This window comes from Lepidothrix coronata, unplaced genomic scaffold, assembly GCF_001604755.1.
Source record: "Lepidothrix coronata isolate B3197 unplaced genomic scaffold, Lepidothrix_coronata-1.0 Scaffold3, whole genome shotgun sequence".
Lineage (NCBI taxonomy): Eukaryota > Metazoa > Chordata > Aves > Passeriformes > Pipridae > Lepidothrix > Lepidothrix coronata.
In genome coordinates, this window is record NW_016690183.1 from 2,818,228 (window position 1) to 2,835,133 (window position 16,906).

The 16,906-nt window shown below is 36.2% G+C and overlaps 1 protein-coding gene across 3 annotated transcripts in view; it reads left to right on the forward strand.

The window, feature by feature from the left end:
* Positions 1 to 16,906, forward strand: part of ADCY1 (adenylate cyclase 1) — a 166,231-nt gene that overhangs the window by 134,898 nt on the left and 14,427 nt on the right. The window contains exons 12-17 of one of the 3 annotated variants that reach the window (XR_001876164.1): positions 1,074 to 1,163; positions 4,067 to 4,323; positions 4,932 to 5,058; positions 12,370 to 12,486; positions 13,618 to 13,764; positions 14,126 to 14,243. Coding sequence is in view for 2 of the 3 variants with exons in the window: in XM_017823085.1 (XP_017678574.1) it covers positions 1,074 to 1,163; positions 4,067 to 4,323; positions 4,932 to 5,058; positions 12,370 to 12,486; positions 13,618 to 13,764; positions 14,145 to 14,243 (837 nt within the window). In the remaining variant the exon portion in view is untranslated. Of the gene's footprint in view, positions 1 to 1,073; positions 1,164 to 4,066; positions 4,324 to 4,931; positions 5,059 to 12,369; positions 12,487 to 13,617; positions 13,765 to 14,125; positions 14,263 to 16,906 lie in introns of those variants that run through there. The other 2 variants (XM_017823085.1, XM_017823098.1) reach the window with 2 other exon arrangements.

The window sequence follows — 16,906 nt, forward strand, 5'->3', positions numbered from 1 at the left end:
CTGTTGTGCCAAGGCTACAGTAGTCCCTCTCTGTGAGTGCTTTGCTGCCTACTGGAAGCTATGCTTTTGATGTTGGTGATAGCCATGAAGTGAACAGCTTTCCTTCACAACTGGTGATTTTCGTCCAAAAATCAGGTGTTTGCTTTCTCTCTTTGACCTTAAGTCAAATTCAACCTTGATAAATCTGAGCCCTCTCCTTTTAAAGAATATAGGATTGTCCCCACTTTAAATATGATTTTTTCTTGGAGTTGGTTCTTGACCCTTGAAGTCACTGGAAGAAGTCCAGTGGTCTGAAAGATATATCACGGATCCAGTATATAATAAATACTCCACACACTCATAGTGAGAGGGTAAGAAAGGAAAGCAGCTTTACTTGAAAGCAGAGTAGATCAGTATGACTGGAACAATTCTGACAGACTTACCCTTCGTCTCTCACATTCTGTCATAGGCTTCATAGCAGCAAGAACTTCACACATTTAGAAGTGTGATAGATGAAATCAGGGTAAAAATGGAGATAAGCAAGACTATTTCACCAGATATTTTTGTTCTCTACTGCTCTTTCTGACAAATTCAATATTTTTAATGAGTCCTGATAATTAAAACTATTCTGGCATGGCATTTAACATGACTATTATAGCAGAAGACACAAATACCACTCCAAAATTCTATGCTATCACAGTATGTTCTCTTGGGTCACAATTTGGAACTGATAATTTGCAAGGCAAAAGTTGCTTTGGATATTTTTCCCATGAAAGCAAGATCAAATGCCATCCTAATTTATTATTTGCATCATGAGTAGACATGCTACTAAACTTTCTAAGAGTTTTAATTATAGTGAGAAATAATGTATAGTAATAATAATTTCATATTTATTATCCCCAAAGCTGCGATTACCATTAAAACACATCTACACAATAATAACTGCATAACAGTTATTACACAACAATAACTGCAATGCAGGCTAAATTTCCATATCCCTTATTCACCTCTCATTATAGACTACTAAAAAATATCTACCCCACTTTAAAATATTTTAAAATATTTATCTATAAATCTTTTTTTTATTTTCTTAGTGTTTTCCAGGGTGCCTGACAATACAAATTCGTACCATTTTGTGTATTTTTATTGTGATCTTAATATACTCTGTGGCTCAAGGATGTGTGGTGAGTATTTATATCAAGTATCACGTAATTTAGCGTTCTGTTTAAAGAACAACCTGGTACAGATCCATTAAACACGTTGATAAATGCAATCATTAATGCAATCATTGTTTGCATTGATAAATGCAACCATAGTCTCGTCTAGTGAATTCCTACTCTCTTTATTATTCATACTTGCAGGGCATGTTTCTTCAAAATTAAACCCTTCTGCTGTAATTTGAACTTTAACTGACAAGCTGTTGAATTAGGAATGGCAAAGCAATTAGCAAGTTGCATAGATCATACCTAGTCAACACCTATAGAAATCTGTATATCAAAACTTAGTATCATATAGTCTGCTGATGTCTTGTACTTTATGGGAAAACTGTTTTTAAATGTTCAACTTGCTTGCTAGTTCACTGGCTAATATTTTGTGACAGACAAGGCATGGTGTCAAAACAAGATTACTATTTCTATGTGGCAACTTATAAAACATCTTTCTGTGTAATAACAGGGGGATATTTTTAGTCCAGACAGATCAGAAAAGATCTTAAGACATCTTAAAATATGGACAGTTTTGTGTAACAAGAAGAGGTGCTTACACTGTGCTACTTACACAATCCATTCACATCTAATATCTAGAAAGCTTCTGTTCTATGAAGTGACCTTGCTTAATGGTTCTGAAACTTGAGCTTCCTTTACTGTAGCCTAGCAGCTAGTTCTACATGGTGGACTTGAACTCAGATTTAAACTTCCACCTAAATATTTGTCATTCAGTTGCCTTGCCAAATACCAAACACTCATTTTCAGCATTTTGGCTGCTAATGCTAATGGAGGGTACTCAAAAGAAAGAATCCACACAAAAAATAGCACACTAAACACAACTGGAAATGCTAAGAAGGCAGATGTGTGAAATTATGCCTCTCTAGAGGAATTAAACAATGTGTTCTCACCATTAAGAAGACATGAGCAATTCTCAGTGCTAACTGAGATACCAAGCCCCTTATTTTGTATTTTGTGTATTCACTCATTCCTGGACCTGCCCTGAGAACTCATACTAAGCTTATCCACATGAACTGAATGGGCAGTGGATCCCTTCTCTGTGAATTCCAATGTCCTGAGAGAAACCAAGAATTACTGATGTTCAGACATTCCTGGGAATTCCTGAACATCAGCTGTGTTAGTTAACACACAGCCCTAGCAGGACACAGGCATATATGTGGTTCTTAGTGCAAACATTAGCCCAAAATGCATAGAGCTGTGCAGTGCCTCCAGGCTAGCTTCTCAACAAGTTCTGTGTATATGACTTTGGGATTAGGACTAATGTTATGATAGCTGAAATCTTTGTGAATCAGCCTCCGTAGATCTGACACTTACTTTGACCGAATGAAACAAACTCCATCATTGCCACTTAAAGATGGTGAAAATGAGAAAAAGACATCGTAAGCCCTAAAGAAACATTGAACAACAGTGGAAGAAGTCAGATTAGAATTCAGAAGTTCTGTCCTCCAACAAGACAGTGATCCTTCAGTTAGGACTTAAAATAGGTCACAAATACAACTTTATCCTTTTCTTAACAAAAATAACCTGTAACCTAAAGAGAAATGTTTCATCCATAGAAATTATTAGTTCCTGCAAAGTAATGCCTCTAGAATTCTTATCTGTCAGAGGAGCTAGGTGTTGAGGTTTCAATGTTGGTTGTACAGCAGAGGATGTTTTCCTGGGTGGATTGCAGATCCTTGATGAAGCGCTCATGCCTGTGTATGTTTTTGGATGAGTTTAGTATGAAGAGCATTTTTAAGGATATTGAACCAAATCACATTAAAGGGATTTTTCACTTCACTCCTTCATTTCACAATGTTAGGCATTATGAGTTCAAATCATATTTATTATATTTCATCTTTTTAAATTACTACAACCCCCTGTAAAATACATTTCTTAATCACCCTTAAGGTTGTCAGTTACTTTACAGCACGGTATAAAATTTCATTGCCAGTGCTTAGGATGAAATAAAAAGGTCTTATAACACACTTAAAAAGAGAAGCTTAAGTACAGGGCAGGGCATATGTGGAAGTGCCTGTTAAAATCAATTCCATGCTACCATCCCACTCCCCCCACTTATAATAACTCTTATCCTTTTCCTTCGTTAGGGGTAAAGGTTGGACTGCAGTTAAAACTGGAGCTCTAGGGACTTGCACTATTTGCCAGAAATTCCTCTCTTCCTTGGGTAACAGCTCTGAAATGTGTACATGACATTGCCTTTAAAAAACCTAGGTTAAATTTCCCCAAATTTCCCATAAGAAATGCACTAAAACATTTTTTTTATTTCCAGTCCAGGGAGGAAATGGAACTCCTTGGATAACTGAAATGAGAGGGATAATTAAGGATGAGTCCTTGTTTTTGAACCATATGTGACAGCAGAAGTAGCTCTGAGATGGAAAAAAGATATTATTCATGTTTAGTTTTTCACTCAGTGATTAAAATATATTTTATTTTGTATTTAAATAATTAAAATTTATATGACTTACATAGTCAATAAAACAAACACATTTATTTCTGTGCTCTGTGCAAGATCCTTCTTTACCTGCATGGCCATGGTAAAGGTTAACTGAAGTTCCTTAATTTTGCAGGAATATGCTGGTGTGAGAATCTGTTGATTTTGAGCACTGAGAAAGAAACTATTCAGCTAAGCCCAAACTTCAACTGTTTGCCCTTACTGGCATCTAATGAACAAATTTTTCTCTCCACTAAAACTCCGTGAAGCATTGCAGGAAAAGGAGATTTTCATACAACATTGAGTTGGGTGGGAACTCCACAGCCATATTTTCCCAATTAGAAATGAACCACAGTCAGCCTTCATAGCAATTGCATTTCTGTTTATTTCGTATTTAACCTTCTCCTCTTCTCGCCTCTCCTGTCTTTTCTAGGTTGGGTGCATGCCTTGGGTTTGGAATACCAATTCCAGCAGCTCAATAGTTATAATTTCTCCTGGTGGAACAAATAAAACAATGAATGAACTTCCATGTGACACAGCCCACTATGCTTTCCTTTCCTGTGTAGTGGGGACTCTCACCTTGGCAATATTTCTACGAGTATCTTCCTTGCCAAAAATGATTCTCCTGTTTTTTGTTACAATTTTGTACATAGTTATTCTGGAACTCAGTGGTTACAGAAAAGCATTGGGGTAGGTATCTTGCAAAGTTAAAGCAATGGGCAATTCTCTATAGATAGTCATGACATTGACTAGTCATCTGTGAATTGTCCTCTAGTGTTCAGTGCTGCTTAGGGCTATAGAATCAGTGAAGCGTAAGAAATACTTTAAACATCCTCTCCCCAGAAATTGTAGAATCTAGTAATATCCATCAACAGGAGATCAGCTTTTAGCAGCTAGCATTCTGTAGTTTTATGGTTAATGTATTTCAACTGAACACACTGCAGTCTAACTATAATATGAAATATAAAACAGTTAAAAACTTCACTTCCATATTTCAACCAATTCCAATTTCATTTAAGTTTTTAAGCTTTTCAGTGTTTATGTGTTTCGTAATTAAAAGCATGCACACACATTACAATAATGCATAGCATTATAAAGTCCTCAAGAAATTGCTTGTTTGTGTGATCAGTGATCAGATATACTGTCATCCATTACCCTGCCCAGATAAGCCTTTTCAGAAAAGGCTATTGATTAGGGTGTACCCACATGTTCTAAACCAAAAATTTGATATTAAAAGTATGTGGTGTTACGTACTGGAAAACCTGGAATAACCTGTTTACTTTCTTCTTGTTTTTAAGGGGTGGCTCCTTTTACATGCGTGGCTATGAACCAATACTAGCTATTTTGCTTTTCTCTTGTGCTTTGGCACTGCATTCAAGACAGGTGGACTTGAAACTGCGTCTGGACTACCTCTGGGCTGTGCAAGTGAGTCACAGGACTTTATAGTATCCATGCATACAAAATGATGTCTGACTTTTTGATTTGGTTTGCAAATACTTTCAGGACAAATTAGTTGGACTAAGACTCTTACGAAATTTCTCATGTCTGTTGGGGTTCACAGAGAAAAGTTATTTTAGAGCCTTCTTTCCACAGACCTATAAAATTCCTTTTTTCCTGGAGAAGTAATTTTTTTTTTGTTTGTTTGAAGTTGTTCCAGTACATCATCAATCATGTAATATATTTATATCTAAGGTGCATTAGGAATGTACTGTTAGCAATATAAACCTGAGATACAGAAATTAAATCCATGGGGGATTTTTATCTTTTATTACACAAAAAGGGGTGAAAATAAGTCAATGTTCAGGTAAACTGAAAAGAAGCAATTAAAACTGATAAAAGAAAATATTTATACCCATATCATGCAATGAAACTATGGAACTCCTTCCCAGATGAAGATTAGAAATTTATTTAGGCACCAAGTGCATGCACTGCTTTTGAAAATACATTTCCTAACTATCATAATCACAGCAAAACCTATAGAAATTATATTAACCGTAATACGGGCATCAAGATATGTTTACCTCCTGTCACACCTCTTAGCAGTCCAATTCCCACCTCCAAAGTGTTTCACACTGGTTCCAGAAGGAAGGAGAAAGTTCAATATGTAAATTTGGTTTGGTGCAATTTGGAAGTTGCCCCTATGGTAAATCTTACACTCCTGTAGTTCACAGAGGTCACATTCTATTCTCATCTACACCCTGTTAACTATGTTGTCAAGAGGACTGTATAAATCATCACAGTGCCTGCTTTTACACATAACATCAAGACTGGAACACATGGGTTAGTGAAATACATCCCTGGCTCCAAAATGGAGAAGTCAGGAATGACTTAGCTCTATTATCTTCTGCTTATAAAGTTTTTCTATGTAACAGTTAAGCTTTGTTGAGATTTCTTGTATGTCTTCATGTCCAAAACTATGTCCATGTCCTTTTTGACTTAAGATTATCTTGTTCTATAATTTCCATGGACTCTGCACTGTTTAACTGAGTCTTCAGTGTGAAATTACTTAATTTACTTTTTGTCCTGTGACCTACCGTATTGATAGATGCTATGTCTGTCAGCCTCAGAAGATTGTTTTGGACAAACTGATGCTAATTTCTGCTTGCTGTGCTGCCAAATATAGTTTTTAGATGGAAGAAAAAGATGGTTAGATTTTGAAATTCAGTGGAGCACATATCTAGGTGTATACTGTGGTGGAAGTATGTGAGTGCCATATGATCGATGAATACAAGACCTTCTGTATGTTATTCTTAGCCCTGAAATAGAGTAGCAGCAGGACTATACTGGTTTTGCTATCCTGTGGCCTTTCAGCAGGTCAAGAGTGAGTTCCAGCATCTTAAATGCTTTTCATCATTCCAGCTATTATGACGAACTGTGCATTCTTAATGGAGGTACTGCTTAAAGATTATTAGTTTTAAGTTAATTTTTAATTCACAATCAATTAGTTGAAAAATTTAGTACAGGAAACCTATGGGATGCTTGTCTAATGAAAGACCAGAACTGGACAATAGTAAAGGAAGAAATATGAACTTTTTCTGTTTTCTTGAGGACAGGTTGTATAGACATCCCTAGCCATCTACCACTATTGTTAAAACCATTGTGCACTTTTTCCAAGGGACAATTAGGGGAGATAAGACATCAAATTTCGAGTGGCATCTTCAGGTACCACTTCAAAAAGTGGTTTTCTTCTGAAATTAAATGCCATTTTAAGATCTTTTCAACTGCAAATCAGGTACTTATGTGGTGCCACCTTGTCTGTGAAATTTGCATGATAATATTGAGAAAGGAAAAAAATCACTTTAGGTAGAAAATTCAGTATTAGAGATCAACATGACTACCATTCTTTGAAATCAGTATCCTGGATAGGTTCTTGGCCTCTTAGATGATCTGGGCATTTACCTTTCTTCTTCTCAATTCCAAGAGGAAGATCCATTCCCTGTGCAGTAAGTAATAGTGGGGGGCCCCTGGTGGTCTAGTGGTTAGGGTGCTGCACTCTCACCACTGCGACCCGGGTTCGATTCCCAGCCCCCGGGCAGATGGAGCTCGTCAGCCCTGTAAGGCAATCCATCTAAGAGAAGGTCACTCTAAACAAACCTATGTCCTGAGACCCTCACTGCCACTGTCCAAGCTTGCTCGGCCCCGGCAGATGAACCTCAGGATTAAAGGGTGGGCTCAGTTCAGCGCACGCTGTGTCTCACCTAAAAAATCCACTGCACAGGCTCGAAGGGTTAATGACCTTTCCCAAATCTTCTCTCGCGAAGTCTGGCCATACAAGTAATAGTGGATAATATGTAAGAAAGGTTCTTCTGGTTTCCTCTCTGTATATTGATTGTGAATGATATTGAGTCCAAGGGCTAATTAACATAATATACAGAAGTACTGTCCATGATGGATGTTACATGATGGATGCTTCTGATGCTTACCTATTCAAAGGGTAAGTGAAAAAAAACCCAAAACTTTGTACTTGCTAGGTTCTTCAGCACAGTAAAAATCTGAGCATTTCAGGCTCTGGTAACACTGTTGATTGGAAATATCTGTATGTTAAAACCGCCCTTGAATAGTTAGCAAACTCCAAGCTACTAATTGTTTAACAACCTTTAAGAGGAGACAAATAAAAACTACATTCTTGAGTGACCAGTTTTCTCTAGCTGCTGGATTGCAGGAGCCCTCTGTGTGGTTAAAAGCAGTCTTGGTCATGTTTCTCTACAGCCATGGTACTACTTACCATTGAAACATGTTGGCTTAACTTGGTTATATTTTTGGTAACAGAAGTTTTAGAAAGACCACTGACTTACTGTTCAGGGCCTATGGAGATTTTCTGTTTTACAGAGTAAGTGTTCTAGTTCTTTGTGCAAACACTGAATTGCATGAACTACATGCTAAGGCTAGATTCACATCTCCCAGTAGCCAGCCCCTCCTATGCGAAGATGTGCCAATTTTAGGAGGCTTTTCAGTTGTTGGCTTACAACTGGGAGAATTTCAGACTCAATGGCTATTCTGGAAGCTGTAAGCACTTTGCTTGTATACTTTTAGTAGCATTCATTGTGGGGCTAGTCCTGTAAAAATATCAAATTAATAAAGCGTTTGCGGCATAACCTGCAATAAAAAAGATTTCATAGATAATTTCTTTACTTCATCATGAACAATAAACCGTCTAGTACTAACTAATTATATTTTAAACCCTGAAAGTGTCCTGAAATTAATATTATTATTAGTAAGAATATATAGATAGATTCTCAGTGGTCTCTGCTAAGGTCTGAGGAAAACATATCCATAGATTATTTTTTTCTGCCACATCAGGAAAAAAAAGTGTTTGGAAGAAGAGTAGGTTTCAAACAAGGAAAACCGGTTAAGAAAATTATACAGTTTCAAGATAAGTTAATCTACTTTCCTTGCATCTGAGTTGCATAAACAGAACAGAGATAATACAGTATGTATTTACATAATTTATGTAAAAATGTGGAAAAATATTTTATATGGAAAAAATATTTTTTTTGATTTGTGATAAGTTGTCAAAACATTTATATTTGTATTTACTGTTCACATGTCAGTGGTGTTATAGGTTCTTGTTGATTTTGCTAGGGTATTTTTCTGTTCCAAATTTAACCTTTCTGAATATCACAGTATTTCCAGAAAATATCTGCTCTTTGTTTTGTTGATTTTTTTAACAGACAGTGGGAGGACAATTTCATTTTCTGTATAGCATTGTTGAGTAACTCTGTGTGTCTCATATGACAATAACTATGAGTAGCAAATATAGGAACATTTTCCTTACTTGTTACTGATATTCACATTTGATGATGCAAATTGTTTAACAAAACTGGGACAAAAAAAAAAGAATGAACAAATAAATATAAGTAATAAATTTATGAAGATCTAAAACCACCAAAGGATTTGTCAGTGGAGGAAAATAAGTATAATATAATGATATGACTAATTGATGCATTCTTCAGGGAATACTAGAATATAATTCCACTGGCTTTCCTAGTCCACTACACTTGTAAGAAATACAAGTTTTACAGTCTGGAAGCAAGACTTGCTAGGTGTGCTAGCACTTCCTCTCAAAAACCTGGCCCTGCAGAAGCAATGTGATGAGTCTCTTCCCTGTGGCTTTAGTGCCACCTTCAGGTACAAAAAATGAGACTTCTTTTTAGCTGAATCTTGAAACTGTATTTTCATGTAGTAACTATTCAGTCAGTGACATTGCTACAGCATGTTTAGGCTTAGACAGCCAGCTGATACAACTGCTCAGACCACTTCCCAAACAAAGGATGTGTAATCAGTTACCAGCATTATAAAAACTGTGGGATGGTATGTGATGGGAATGGATGGGGATATGCATCAATCCAAGAAGACTGATTTTGCCACAGTTGCTGATTCAACAGCAGAATATCTTCTTTTATCTCCCTTGGTTTCCAGCTGCTATGTAGCTTATAATCTAAAAAGTACCAGCAAGTTCCCTCCTCTGCAATGGTTTCAACGGAGCCTGGCTGTGGTGTCTTCACTCCATGCTCCATTTAGTCCCTCTTTGTATTGTGTGAGGGAAGTTGGGTGTGCTGACCATATTCCATCCAGGGACTAGCAACCATATTTCCCCCTATAATTTCTGAACAGTTATCTTTGTTTCTTTTTTCCCACAGTCTCATCTTTGTCAACTGAACCTTCTCAGAGTCAAGACTGTAGTTAGCAGTTTTGCATCCAAAGAGAGGAGGAGATGCTTGCTAGGTGTGTTGGAGAGGTAGCATTCTACCATTAGCAATGGTGATGCCTTTCCCTGCTCTTAGAGGATTTTGCCACCCCTTCAGACATGACTCTAATAGTTTGATTTCCACATCAGTTCTTCACTCAAGAGCTCATTTCTTCACTTCTTAGTCATGGCTTAGGCTTGCTCTAAAACCTTTGTTGTCATTTGTACACAATGATGGGTGTACTGAAGAACCTTTTCAATCATGTCTTCCAAAATGCACATTTCGGCTCACAACTGGGCAAGGCAGAGGAATCAGGTCACACATTTCCAGATCAGAAATGAACAGCGGCTGTCAGTGAGTGAGCAACATCACTATCCATACAATGTATCAAACTGATTATTCCACTTACCTACCCCTACTTGATTCCTTTGACAATCCAGAAATCCCTATGCCCTGACTCAGAGTGTTGTTCTTTAGGCTGATATTCTGCCCCATATGTTATTGGTAGCTTAAATGAGAACATTAACATTCCTAGGAATTAAGTAACGAAAAAGTTCTTGCTCAAAAAATAGAAGAATGGATAAACAAGCCCCAAATGGATTTTTTTATTCAGAGCATCAGTTCAGTTTTGAAATCCCTTTGCTGTTGTTGGAGTAAAATTTCCTATATTTCAGTATGGTGCAAAAATGGAGTTGCAAGCTCAGTCTGGATTTTCAGCTGGAAGAATTTTTTATTTTTACTATTAGAACATTTAAATTGCAACAGTCAAACGAAATGCCAGAAACCATTTCACATGTTTATAGAAAACAATAAGTCAAAGACAGAGTTATGCCACCAAAACACGGGAAGGATATTTTAAGAAAAGAGCATGTGAAATTTAAACAGCAAAATAAGTGTCAGGAAAACAGCTCACGAACAGGAAATAGATGCTTGCTTAGAGTAAAAGCTTCAGGTGTATTTCTTGCAGAACTTCATTGTTATTTAATGTTTACTGATATTTCATGGCTGGAATAGATTCTGTTTCTTATTACACAAATAAGAATAGGAGATGAGAATTTATTTCAGAAGGGAACAATTCCTGAAGAATTTATGTCTATAAAATCAGTTGTTTTTCTGCATTCTTTCTATTTGTAAAGAAATTTAGAAATACAGAAGTAAACTGCAAAGCAAAGTGAACTGTGTAATTTGAATACAAAGGCTTTTTCCTAAGTTTCGTCATGGAAAGTAAAACGTGGCTTCCTGGAAAAAAGAAATCACATGAAAATATATTGGTAGCTTATACGAAGGCAAGAGGTGACTGGTTTTCTCCTACTTAGACAGGAATGGATAGTGAAAAAAGTATGTGGACTTTGTAATAAATCAGGATACCAAATTTCAGATACAAATGGGACACCAACAAAGATTAGAACAGGTTCTTTGGTGGTTTTTGTGGTTGTGGTTTCTCAATAATGCCTAAGAATTTGCCCTTCCAGTCTTCCACTGATTGTAATTAGATAAACAAAATCATATTAGGATCACAGTAGAAGATTTGTGTTACTGTTCTGTGAATGTGATTGATGAGCAAAGAATAAGATATAATTTCTGTGAATTTAATTATATAACATGATCAAGCATTTTCTAATTGAAATTAGAATGTAGAGCCAGAAGTCACTCTAAGAAAAAGGAGCAAATTCCAGAGAAGTAATTTTGCTGATGAGTACATGAAGGACTAGGCTGGAATTTGCAGACCTAGGAGTCCCAAATGAGATCCCTAGATATTCAGTATTTTTCTAATAAGAGGTCTGAGTTTTAGAATTGTTTCCTAATGTATGACTCCCACTAATTCCTGTTAGTCAATGCACCTGTAATAGGATACCAGTATCTTGGGTTAGGAACCTCAGTTGTGTTAACTCCTAAGCACTCTTTCTGAATGCTGTCATTCACACCAACAATAGAATTTCTGTTGTGAAGGAACTGTCTATGTTTTCATGACAAACACCAGCATAATTAAAACCATCTCTAGAAATGCTAATTATCTTTATACACTTTTTTAAATTAGATATTCTTAAGGACTCAATTTTAAAATCTTTTTCTCTGTTGAAGTTACTGACTAGCCAGTTCTCTTTACATTTTACTGCAAAATGACATAGGTTTGACTGGTGATTCTACAGGCTTCTCTTTTTTGAAATGTGGATCAAATACTGCTACACTGTATCAGACTACCTGGAAAGGAATTGGCCTCCAAGACCCACTTAAGTGGGATTGTTCTGGCTTCTTACTCTGTAAAAATATCAAGGGTCTATTTAAAAATAATGGAGTACTACGGGAGATACTGATATACTTAGCTGATCAAATCCTGAAAGTAGCCCAGAGCTTAAATTATTAAGAACTTTAAGGGATTTTGCCTAATGTAGAAGCATGATACAGGAGAAACGTTCGCACTCTACATTACTGCTCTACATTATTATGCTCAGTTTAATTTCAAAGGATGAATTAGTAGAAGCTGTTTGATAGGTTCAGCTAACTTTTTGCTATTTGGAAAGGTTTTTCTTTTCCTCTATCCCCACAGGCAGAAGAAGAGAGAGACGATATGGAGAGAGTCAAGCTGGATAATAAAAGAATTCTCTTCAACCTGTTGCCAGCACATGTTGCACAGCACTTTCTTATGTCTAATCCAAGAAATATGGTAAACCAAGATAAAATGTATATACATGTTGTATGGATGTGGTCTGGTGTTGCTTGGGTCACCTTTCAATTGTATGTTTTCAAGAAAGGCTTGGACTTTTAAAATTTTGCTCATGTTTAAATAGTTTCATAAAAACTTGTATTCAAGAATTAGTTTGAGATTATTTCTTTTGCTTTATGGTCCTCTTTCTCTAAAGAATTTTAATAAAAATCAGTATAAGGGCTTATTGTTATTAAATATCAGTGTAACCAAGTGTCTGCTTGTCAATCACTTTATTTCAATCAATTTAGGATATTGGGATTTATCGCAGCATTGTATGAGCTCAGTTTGGTTCTGAATAGTGAAGCGTATGATCTTCCAGATGCTACTGTGTTACCCAATCTAGTTCTGGAAAACATGCTATCATTACCAAAACCACCCATTTAAAGTTAAAAATGGAGAATTATACATACTCAAGGAAGACACAGCACCTTTTAACATAAAACGCTACAGTGCCTAAATAAATTGGTTCAGGAAACCCTTACCAGAATCCTTCTGGTAATCTGAAAACCTGCAGCACTGGAGTTGCTGTAATATCCATGATACTGCTCTTGAGAATTTTGATCAATGTATTTGAACCACAGAAGAGTGGTTTTGCTTTCTTTGAGCCCTCTAAATTTTTAAGCAGAAACCTTAGCATACAGAGCAGCATTATATTACATAGGACTCCATAACTCAGAGAAAGATGTGAAGGAGTGAGGCTGGTTTTGTGCTACAGTATAAAATTGCTCCACATGCTATTTTGCTTATAAAACACAATTGAGAAAATATATTTCTCATACAATGGAAGTTCTATGACTGTTAAGACTTTCTCCAAATTTTTACTTACTGCTTCCATGTCTAAACAGAAAAACAAAACAAAACAAAACTAAGTTGTTTTAAATGGGTTTAATACTTTAGGCGTTAATTTTCTTTTATGGTTTTGAGTGGAGACATCTTTCAACATTATTTTAAGAAGACTGGCTTTCTCTCAAGCAAAAATGATGGCTTTTGTCATAGCTATTGCTTAGCAGTAGAATGGGTATTGTAATAATGATGCTTAGTTTAGATTAATCTTTTAAAATAAAAATTATATCTGCTCCTGAACTGCAGGACCTTTATTACCAGTCATATTCACAAGTAGGAGTGATGTTTGCTTCCATCCCAAACTTCAATGATTTCTACATTGAATTGGACGGCAATAATATGGGAGTGGAATGTTTACGCCTGTTAAATGAAATTATTGCTGATTTTGATGAGGTAAGTTCTAAGGACTTTGTCTTTTGACCATATGAGTTCTACCAAATTCCTATCAACAGAGATTATCTGTAGTAATTCATCATATCTTGAACTGCTTAATAAAAGAGTAGTGTAAACTCTCTATTTAATCATAATTGATGTCCACTGGGCTTCTCCAAGGTGGCCAGTTTGGACTTTTAGGTCTGACCTCAAATTCCACTAATATAGAAAGACTATCAAAATGCTAGTTAATGGCAGGTTTTTTCAATGACATCAAAGTGGGCCAGCCTCAACTTACCAAAAATAATATGGTTTAATGAACTTGCACATATTATCTGATAACTATGGTTGCTTGTCTAAAATATTATGTAATATTTAACAGTTTTATGTTTTAAACAAAGCTTATGGACAAAGAATATTATAAGGACATAGAAAAGATCAAGACAATTGGAAGTACATATATGGCAGCTGTGGGACTTGTACCTACTTCAGGAACTAAGGTAAGAAGATTTTACAAAACAGTCCTTTGTGAAGGAACCATTTTCTTTCAATCTCTAGAGGAGCACCAGAAACACAACTAATTCTGTGTAATTATAGATAACTTGTATGACTTCTTTGTAACACTTTAAATTTGAAATTCAAAGAAAAGCTGTAGCCTGAGAAGAAAAACTACCACAGTTGCTCATGTGGCTTCACTTGCAATTTCATTGTCTGCAGTTCTGGATTCTCTGCAAATCGATGTATAAGAGCCTCTAAGTCAGAGTTTTAAACCCAGTGTTTTAAACCCAGTATCTTAGATGACCTAAGATGTAGGGAAAGAGAGACTCTAGGTGTAATGAATTGCTGCAAAACTAGCTGAAGAATATTAAAATGTGATGTTTACATTTTTTTTTTAATATGGAAATCTAGATGTAACCTACAATGAAAACAAACTTTGTGCTTAGCAGTGTTTCACTTTACCCTGGTCCCTTCAAATAAGCTCTTCTTTGTCTCTGCTATTAGCATTCTTTTTACTGTTTTAATTACTTAGCAGTAAAAAAAGTCAAAGTCATTTCAAGCCCCTTAGCTCTGTGGCACAGTTCTTTTGTATCTTCATTACTACCCTGAGTGTGTTTCTCACCTTAAGTTATTGTCTTGGGACAGAGATTTCCTAGATTTGCAAGCAGGATCTAGAAAGTCAGAAAACTGTGTGGGCAGTATATTAAATATATTGTATACAGAGTACCATGCATATTAATAATTGTAGTAATAAAACTAAATTATGAATATGTTATAGAACTAATGATATAAGAATATCATGAAAATTAAACCAATCTATTCACTGTGTCTGCTCAGAGTTTCCAGACACTTCTCCCTTGTTCCGGTATGCATGTACATATGTTGTAGACACATGTTGTATACACTCATATATACAGTTTAGCATTGAAAAATAACATCAGATTAAAGGACGAAAATGAAAAAGGCCAGAAGATGTCTTGTGAACTATTATCCCTGCTAAGTGAATAAAAAACAAGACCACATTGAAATCAACTGTTAGAATCGTGTTGGAATATATCACATGCAACTGATTTTCTGGTCTGCAGAAAATTTGATGCTTTCATTTGTATCATTCCTAGAAATCTACATATTACAAAAAAGGTATTTTTAAAAGTCTGCTTATCCTGAAATGTTTGACTCATGGGTCCTTGGACAGGCAAAAAACATTGAACTTTAGATTTTTTTTCCGTGTGTGATCTCGGGCAAACAGGCAATATGTCTGCTATAAATGCTCTTTGAACTATAATGCTCAAAACAAGTGTGTTATTGGGTAACTTTGGCAGCATATGTTCCAAAATCTAAGCACGTTTGTCTCTTGTATTTTATAGTTTTTAAGCGAAGGGTTAGCTGAGTTAACCCAATATTGAAGATACTGCTCTGAGCTTATGATAGTAATGCATTTTAAATCACTGCAGAAAGTCTTGCCTTTCTCTTAAATCTTGGGGAAAATTTTGATCTTTTCTGCACATGTAGAATTTTCTTAACATTCTATATTCTGGAAAAAAAATCTTGTATGAAACAATCAATATTTTTTACTTTTAACTTGGGTTTTCAGCTCTTTGTGTTCTCTTCCCACTGCTCATGTGGTGCAAATGAATAGAAATTATTCACATCCTCCTGGCAATTTCCCAACAGGTCTTCAGCATGCAGCTATGTATTAGAAGTCTGATAATCCTGGCTAGCCTGTCGTGCACAGGTGATCACTTCCAGCCATCACACAGTCCCTGGGCTGTCCATGGGGAGCCTTAAGAGACTCAACTGCTTCTAGTGTGCCCTCTGCCAGGAGCATCCCAGCTTCAACAGAAAATCTGGCACAGCCTCTGATTGTGAGCAACTAATTTCATACTAGGATTTGGACATGAGCAGAAAAGAGTGGATCGGGTTAACTGTGCTCTTAACTGAGGATATTTGCACACATAAGAGCTCAGTACCCTGATGAAGTTAAATTTTTAAATCCCATATTTTACAGGACTTGTTTATTGACTTCAGCAGACGAATAAAGTAAATGCACATTGCCTCTATCAGAGTGGCTTTGCTGTGATGCTCTGAGCAGTCTTTCCAGTAACTATTCCTCTGATGTCTAAATGAATAATTGCTTACCAGTTACACCATCAGGGCAACACACAAACCAACTTTGTCTTTGTAGATCTTTCACACAATATAAAATCCTTGTGTGTGTATTTCACCAAGATCCTGACTTCACCAGCGGTCTTCAGTGCAGGTTCAAAAGAGTTTGCCAGTAAACCTATTGAGATGCATCTGTGACCTGCAGCACATCTAGTATTTGTCACAAGTCCTCTCTCCTGCGACCCTGAAGGGCATTGCAGAAAAACACAGCATTTATTAGACAGCAAAGAAATGGAAGGATAAGGAATATAAAGAAGATTAGAAATCAAATAAAACTATGCACGACTCCCTCCCTCCTCCAGACATTCAATATTGTTTCCTTCTCTTGTAGGACTGTAGCCATAAGCTCTTTAAGCTTAATTCTTGTTCTTCCTTTTTCTTGGTGGTGCTGGAAAAGAGTAGAGCTAGCTAGTTCACATTGTAAGAAGCATAATGCCAGATATCCAGGCAGGTAAATAAAAAAATTTTTTTTCCAAAATTTGGGACTGGCCCAAGGATG